Source organism: Acyrthosiphon pisum, chromosome X (genome assembly GCF_005508785.2).
Source record: "Acyrthosiphon pisum isolate AL4f chromosome X, pea_aphid_22Mar2018_4r6ur, whole genome shotgun sequence".
Taxonomy (NCBI): Eukaryota; Metazoa; Arthropoda; class Insecta; order Hemiptera; family Aphididae; genus Acyrthosiphon; species Acyrthosiphon pisum.
This window is the reverse complement of record NC_042493.1, coordinates 115,715,257-115,724,250: the sequence shown is the minus strand read 5'-3', so window position 1 is coordinate 115,724,250 and position 8,994 is coordinate 115,715,257. Positions and strand designations below refer to the sequence as shown.

General features: G+C 28.7%; 2 protein-coding genes across 2 annotated transcripts; both read left to right on the top strand.

The window, feature by feature from the left end:
• Positions 1-763: 763 nt before the first annotated feature.
• On the top strand, positions 764-1,310 carry LOC115033031. The gene is made up of 2 exons (XM_029485760.1): positions 764-889; positions 957-1,310. Exon 2 carries the CDS (start codon positions 972-974, stop codon positions 1,281-1,283), a length of 312 nt encoding a protein of 103 aa, XP_029341620.1. The 5' UTR covers positions 764-889; positions 957-971; the 3' UTR covers positions 1,284-1,310.
• On the top strand, positions 1,279-1,668 carry LOC115033377. The gene has a single exon (XM_029485759.1). The coding sequence runs from the start codon at positions 1,320-1,322 to the stop codon at positions 1,638-1,640; it is 321 nt and encodes a 106-aa protein (XP_029341619.1). The 5' UTR covers positions 1,279-1,319; the 3' UTR covers positions 1,641-1,668.
• Positions 1,669-8,994: the final 7,326 nt, after the last annotated feature.

The following is an 8,994-nucleotide window of genomic DNA, read 5'->3' as shown; positions in this document are numbered from 1 at the left end:
GGCTCTGGAGTAGACACGTTGAATACAGGCTGTTTCAGGCTCCCTTTTATATTCGGGTCCTGCTCCCATGCCTATCGATACGCTATCTTGTCTCTAACAGATGTGGTCTGTGTGACCATCGACTCAACCCACGCACTTGCAACATTCGTAATCTATTCTGCGTATTTGCCATAATGTACTGCTAGTTAATTTATTATCTACAAATTCGATTATACTAAATCATTCTACTTTTTTATATCTAATATTTGCCATATATCGATAATGCAAAATATCACTTCCGTCTATTCTACACGATTTGTAAAGTCGTGCTAATCTGTTGCGGTATTATTATTTAAATATCGTTCCCAAATAATTGATTAATTGTAAATTTGTTTATCCTTTGGTTTTGGTTACTATACTCCCCATGGCTATTTAATAATTTATGTTTTGTACAATAGAAAGGGTGAACTAGATCGTTAGACGTACAATTCCGAATATATACCTAATTGAAATTATTTTAAATGTTGCGTAGTAACTCGCTTACTACATCTCCCCCTTATCACAGATCCTAAATTTTTGTCTTACTGTCTGACTGTCGCGACTTTTATAATTCAAACGGCTCTTACTCCAAAATCGGTACCCACCCTCAGCGAGTCCAACGGGACCCGAGTTTCACTTAGAGCTAGTATAATATAGTATGTAGCAAGGTGGATATATCAAACTATACAATATAGTATAAAATTATTGTTGTGGTAACACTGCAGAATATTGCTGCTGTAGTGATAGTATTCCGACAGTGATATGGACTTTTGGGATGACGTGTCATTTTTTTCCAGACCTTAAAGCCGGACTTCAACGTCGTTCAACCAACTTGCAATATATTATATTATAACTATCGTGTTATAATTGGGTAATTATTAGAAGATAATATTTTTTATTGAACAATTTCTAATTACTATTCGATTAAACATTTTAAGAATACAATTTTTGTCATGGCGCACAATGGCAATTATAATGGCCCAAAGGAATCCAGACCAGACGACGACAGTGACGGCATTTCTCTATTGTCTGGTGATGTCAATTCAGTTAATAAAAATGATGATGGCTCAAATACGGATTGTGGTAAGAGTAAAATCGAAGACAGCGATGTACCAACAACCATTACTGACACAGATGAAAACGAAAACGCTAAGAAATTAGCAGCGTTTGTCAGGAAAGTATTGCGTGATGAAGTAGTCGATGAGAAGATGGAATGGCCACCATGTTTATTGGTAAAAATGTTTTTTATCAAAATATATTTGTGAGGAACATGTAATTGATTTATTGATATTTGATTCTAGATGGAATCCAATCGGTCGGTCAAAATGTCTCAACAAGAGCTTAAAAACTTTATCTTAAATAAATCTGCTGAATTCATGGCCACGCATGGCAAATCACATATTTCAAAACAAATGGCTAATTTATCTACTTGTAAAGCACAACAACGCTTATATTATAAAAAATACAAAGAATTATCGAACCAAATAAATGTCATAAGTTCCGAACTGGATCTCTTGGTTAGAGTGCCTGACCCTGAAGTTAAACACGTTAGAAATGTTGGAACAAATGTGAATTTGCCGTCAAAAAAAAAAAATGGTAGTGACAACTGCAGCTGGTGCTAAACTAAGAAACTGACTATAATTTGTAATAAGTTTGTTTTTATAACTTTTTTTGTCACATATATTAATTGCAGTGTTGGGTAGTAACGTAACGAGTTGAGTAACGAGTAAAGTAACTTAATTGTTTTTTAAAAGTAACCTACCCAACAATCAATTTAATTGTATTATTCTATGACTAAGAAAGACTTATAAAACAGAAATATGATTCATTATCATTTTTGTGATGAATAAATATTTTTTATACTTAGTTTATGCATTATTTTTTAATTCTGATAATTTACCATCAAATACGATTAAAGATGGACTACCTATCTTTAATTTTGTCATCAAATAATAAACATTAAAATGGTTGCATTCATAATTAAAAAATATAATAATTATACATGAAATACAAGTAATATGAATTTCAAAAAAGCAGTTTAAAATACAGAAATTGTGTGTTGGACACTAGTAGAACAATAAAATGTTGAAGAAAATAATAATATTTAATGTTATATTATAATTGGACGGCGCGCGGGTAAAAGGGAATAAGTCAAAAAACAATAGTTTTCATGAAACAAAATAACTTCACGTTTCTTTAATAATTTTTTTTTTTTTTAATTATTCTTCTTCAAAAATGTCACTTAATGAGTTACTCCACCATTGTATAACAAAATATTTTGAAAATTTGATTCATTGTAGTACTTAAGTGACTTATTACTTTTTACACATCATGAAACTGACTTATACCTTTTTACACATGACTTATTACTTTTTACACATCATGATACTGACTCATAACTTTTAAGTATCTAATGACTTATTCTCTATACATTTCATAGTTGAATCATATTATTTGATTTTAATAAATATGATTAGATTAGGAATTAAAATGATTAAAAGTTTACTCATATTGTATCAAATTCACTAAATCTGATATCTGAATGTTACTACCTGGTGTTTATTAAAATAAAAATACAAAAACATAACAATATTTAGCCGTAAAATTTTGCAAAGAATAACAAAATAATATAAAAACTTTTTTCAATTTAACTAACTTCAATTAAAATTGGTGAAAATTAAAAAATAAAATAAAATAAGTAACAAACTTAGTCATAGGCATAACACAACTAATATGTAATATACTTTAAAATTATAAATATTAATAGCAACAGATAAAATAACACTGAAATAAAATGACAATGCTAAATTATCAATAATGAAAATAAAATGTTCTAACAATTATTTACTTAATGTTAAACAAAATAATATTATTATAGTTTAGTCTTCATCGCTTTCCTCCTGAACCAATGGATCTTGAATATTATTGGTACAATTAAGGTTTTTATAAAAATTATGGTATAAATCAGGAATATACTTCAGTAAGGAGAGTAAATCTTTTTTCTTTTCTTTAGAAATGTTATTAGGTTTTGAATAACATATAGGAACTATAAATTCTGTTAGATTTTCTTTATGCTTTCCACGCTTTACCATACCTATTAAATAAAACTCTTCATTTGGCTCGAGTGAATTTTTATACATCACTGTCATTTCTATGTTTTTCTTATATTTAAACCATTTTATATCTTTCCACTTTATTTGGTGTCCATCTTTATTTATTTTCTTCATTTGTATACCTGTAACAGCTGCTTTTAAAATACTAGCAAAATCCAATATTTATTCTATTTTGAGTTCTATTACTTCCCAGTTAAACGAATAAGTTGTGCCCAGTCATGAGGATGATAAATTGGTGCATCATAAACCTTTTTTTTTTTTAAATCTGGGCATGATCAGAATCACACTCCATTCGGGTGTGTCCCGGTACTAAAAATTTGTGTTCTAAGACTTCAAGAGAAGGCGATTTTTTCAAAACGTACAAGCACATAGCCAAAAATATGCTGTTTTTGTTTTGGCCGTGCCATGAATCACTATAGAGACAAACATGTGTTATTTGAGCAGGTAAATTCATTAAATAATGATAAACACAAGAAGCTATTTCATTTGTCCCTCTCTTTGCCATAGATTCATTCCATATATAACAGGTTGCTTGGTCAGTCTTCAAGTTATGTATAGTAAGATTATACGTCCAAAGCTGACGCTTATAAAAAGCAATTGAATTTTGTAGTGATGGTGTGGGTAAGCACTGCTGCAGGTCAAATGATAAAACTAATTTATTATCTTTTATCTGCATGCTTGTTTTGTCTAATTTCTTTGTTGCATATGCCATTTCAGTCATTTTATGGTGTTGTTCCTGTTCCTTTAATAATACTATTTTTTCAGGACCATCAGTTTGCATTTGTATCTGCATTTTTAAAACATCACATTTATTACAGGTATCTTTTTTTGGTTCCTTGATTTTTATATTAGCTTCATGAAACATTTTCTCGTACAATTTCCTACTAACTGGACTAATAAGATCCTTTGAATACATTTCATAGCATTTATTTAAAGTAAAATTATAAGGCAAGTATAACTTTGACGATTCTTTTCTGCAGTAATGACTTTCATATGCAGGTAAAGACTTGAAACTTCTTTTTACTAATTTGATGTCTTCTGGTGTTTTTTTATTTGAAGGTGGATGACAACCTCTTTTGTCAGGAGTAGTTTTGTTTACACCAGTTATCATTTTTGGTTGACAGATTGTCCAAATAAACTTCAAACTTTCTCCAACTATTTTTAAAAAACAAGATTTACAGACTTTAATTAGTTTATCATTAAATGGTATTTGATAATTATAAGTTATCGACCTTTTTTTTTTGTTTTTCTGGAGTAGATCGTCTCTTTCTTTCAGTACTTTTTGGTTGAAAATTAATTAGTCCAGATAAATATGAAGCTCTTCTATTTCAGTCATGCATTTGCCAATATTTGGTAAACAAACATTGAATATGTTCTTGGCTAATTTTTTTTGCACATTTTAAATGACAATTACCCAATTGTACTATTTTTCTTTCAGGTACTTCTTTTCCACTTTCTGTGACATATGACTTCCCTGAATTACGCTTTAATTTTCTTTCAGCTCTAATTATTCTTGATTTAGGTTTTGGTCGATTTTCAATGTTTTCAACATTAGCTTCAACTGTGTCAGGTCTTCTCAGTAATGTTGTAGTTTCTAGGCTTTCAGTGTTAATATTACAATTGAAGTTCAAATCAGGTACATCATGGTTAGGTGGACTATAGGTTGGATCAAGATCTGAATCATCAACATCATCATCATCATTCTATAACACAGAGTCAAAAATAATAAATTTGTATTCATTTTAGTAATAAATATGAATATTGTATTGGGCATTGGAACACTAAAATAAAAATAAATTGAACTTAGTGTTATTTGTTAACAATTATTAAGAATGGATACCTTAGGGCTTAGACTTTAGTTTAAATAACATCAATGTAAGTTTTTCTTATTTATTTAAAAAATTCAAGTTTTTTTAGATTTCATAATATCATTATTATTATATTACTATAACTAATAATAAGTAGCTATATAATATATAATATATATGTATTTTTTTTAAATATTTTTTTGGAAAATAAATTATTATTTGACTTAATTTTGATTACACATAAACTTAATACATTTATGTAAAAATAATTTATTCTTAAATTTAGAAAAACCTACATATTACCTCATTATATAGTTAATTCGAATAAATCCAATAAAACAAATCTATGTATACACGAGAATGAGTGTTTAAATCGAAATTTATGTAAATGCCAAACCTTTGTAAAAATAGTTAAAAACTGTAAATACTTAGGTATAGAAATGTGTCATAATCTTAAATGGAATGGCCACATAAAATTTGTAACAAATAAATTAAGAAAAATAATGTATGCATTTAAAAATTTCATTTAACAAATATCCTAGAACTAAAGAAAATTAGAGTAGTGTATCAAGCCCTAATAGAAATCATAATTAAAAACAAAATACTTATACAATGACATGAATGTACTACCAGTACAAAAATTATTTTACAAAGCATCGGTAATTTATATAATTAAAAATAACCTTACTTTTAAAACTGAACATGGATATAGTACTAGACAAATATCTAATATCAAAGTACCAACTATGCACAAAAAATTAACACAATCCACATACTTATTTATTGGTCCAAAAATTTACAATTTATTACCCTTAGAAATTAAACAAAGCAATTCTCTAAAGATTAAAAAAAAAAAATTACACATTGTCTACTACATGAACAAAATATAGACAATCTCATAACAAATTTATAGAAATATTGCATTATTTATTTTTTATTAAATTAGATTTTTTTATTTTTTATGTTTAATTTTAGCTATTTACTTTAATTTATATTGTATCATATTATATTACAAAATTGTATTTATTTAATTTATTTAAACCGTTTAATGAATTTATATTTATAATAATTGTGAACTCATGGGCCCCCACACGAACATGTTCAGTGGGCCCCATTATCTTCTTGAAGAATAAATAAAAATAAAAATAAAAAAATAAATATCTATTGTAGATTATATTCATAGATTTAATTGTTATTCTTCTTTGATATACAATAACATGTTATTCACTCATGGCTTTGTAAAAAGTAAAACAACTACCTAATTGTAGGAAAACTAAAAATATTTTACCTCTGAACTGATTTGTACAATACTATGGTGTTGTACTGATACTGGTGCATGGACTTTTAGAATATACGGTTCTTCAAATGGAGTAGATGTCGATTCCAACTGATATAACCATTTTTCACATTTTTCTAAATCATTTTTTATCTTGAAAGATTCAACTTCTTCAAGTTTTTTGAGATGGCCTTTCGACAATATCAAACTACAGTCAATTACCTACAAAAAAAAATATCAATTTAAGAAGAATAAATATATTTCAAACCAATATATTTAAAAAAAATTGGTACTTACTAAAGTTATATCATATATTTTAAATTATGTTTAGAAAATAGTGACTTCCTTTATCAGTCTCAAGTTTTTTTGGAATAGACTCAAAATTCAACTGTCGATTATATTTTGCCTTCTTAGTAACAACAGACGACGTGTTTTGTAATATTAATTGACTTCTTTTAGATATAGCCGGCTTGTTCATTTTTAAAAATATAATGAAATAAGTATAATTTTTTGATACAAACTTAATTTTCAAATTAGATGACGAATACAGCAATAGTCAGAACATAATATTATTCATTATCACCAGGGATCGGAACTTTATGCATTTGCATCTTTCTCAGGAAGCTGCATATTTCAAATCTGATTCGATACAAATTCGTTTCATGGACCATACAGTTGAAATACAAAAGTTGATGTTGCATATTTTTGCATATTTTACCAAATTTATATGATTATGCTCGCCCGCATGGTTTATAGTGTTTTTACTAAGAAATAAGAATTGGCCGTTACTCTTACCGTAATGACCGCCCAGATTTTAATTTATATTGAAGTCGCTCGTTAGATAAAATTAAACAAAATTAAAACCAATGGGCAATGATATTGGCATATTGTATATAAGTGGTGTGTGTTAGTATGTGTTTGATCGTGTGTCGAAAACATATTCGATAACCGTGGTCTGTTACTTTAATAAATTAGTGTGTTCGTAATTCGTATTGTTTGCTTACCGTGCTCGATTACCGCTTATGTGCCACGTAATATTCTGATTTTAATATTTGTCAGACAAAAATTAAAATGCCTAAAGAAAAAAAAATTTAAGTAGTCGTTTAAATACTTTCGTGTCTGAGTTCGGTAAAAATGTTTTTAGTATTGACACTAGGGTATTATTTTGCAAATATTGCGAAACGAAAGTCGATTCGGAAAGAAGATCCAGCGTAATACAGCACTTGAAAACAGAAAAACATTTGCGTTCTGTTAAACGTAAAGAAAATCAAGGAGAGACCAAGTGCCAACAATTATTAACCAATGATTTACCGTCTAAAAAATCGAAGTTCAACCTGGATTTATGCAAAGCTATGGTATCGGCTAATATACCACTAAATAAACTATCAAATATAGAGTTTCGGACATTTTTGGAAGTTTATTCTGGAAAAGATGTCCCCACAGAATCAGTACTTCGAAAATTCTATTTAGACGACTGCTACAACGAAATGATGGAAAAAATTAGGCAACGTGTTTTCGACCCAAAAATTTGGGTGGCACTTGATGAAACAACAGACAAAGAAGGTTGGTATATAGCTAATGTAATAATAGGGACTTTAGAAGAGGATACTGCTGGTCCAATTTTTTTACTGAAGCACTAGAAAAGACCAATCACTCTACAGTTTGTAAACTTTTTGACAAATCTTTAAGCATTTTATGGCCTGATGGGATAAGGCATGACGACGTTTTATTATTTTTGTCCGACGCTGCACCGTATGTGGTAAAGTGTGGAAAATCTCTGAATGCACTCTACTCTAAAATGGTACATGTGACTTGTGCTGCTCATGGCCTCCATAGAGTTTCGGAGGAAGTACGAAATCAATTTGGTACTTTTGATAAAATTGTAGTTAATGTAAAAAAAATATTTAAAAAAGCACCATCACGCATACAAATTTAAAAAAATTACGCACCGGATATCCCTTTACCTCCAGAACCAATCATAACCCGATGGGGTCCCTGGATCAATGCTGTACTTTATTATTGTAAATATTACGAAAAAATTCGTGATGTTGTAAATATGTTGGACTCCAATGATGCTTTAAGTATTAAAGTTTCAAATGATAATTTATCACTAATTTATGATTAAACACTTGTTATTCAATAAATTGATTTTAAATTATTATTAGATTCAGAAAATAACAACAAACAATAATTATATTTTATTATCATTTATGTTACGACAATACTGCGAATTATGGAACAAGTCGACTTGTTCCATTTCACACGAACACTACTTTATTGATAAGACTTATTCCCTTTTACCCGCGCATTATTAATTGTCATTATGACTTGATTCATTTTTCAGTTAAAAAAAATAATCAAACAATATTTTTATTTTCGATATTAAATGACGTAGAATAAATTTTTCTACTAGATGGCGTAATAATCGAAAAACGGCCAAAGTTCCCTTTTACCCGCGCGTCGTCCAATTATTTGTTAACTTACCCGGGACATGGTAGTATAGTATATTCAATAAATGATAGAACGTATCAACATTTTTCGAAATGGTACGGAACGCGAATAGTGAATAGTGATTACTTATAACAATATTACATCCACAATAGACTACCGTTGAATTTGACATTTGTATTATAATTGAATTTAGATTCATGACAAAGTACTAATTTGTCATGTTTAGATTTATAAATTATAATACTTCAATACGATGCCTAAACATAAAAGCAAAAATGTTAGTGATGCAGAAAGACATATTATTTTGTTAGAGTTGATCAACCCACGG

Coding starts and splice junctions, on each gene's coding strand:
- LOC115033031 (XM_029485760.1), top strand. CDS start 972: ATGGCGCACAATGGCAATTATAATGGCCCAAAGGAATCCAGACCAGAC.
- LOC115033377 (XM_029485759.1), top strand. CDS start 1,320: ATGGAATCCAATCGGTCGGTCAAAATGTCTCAACAAGAGCTTAAAAAC.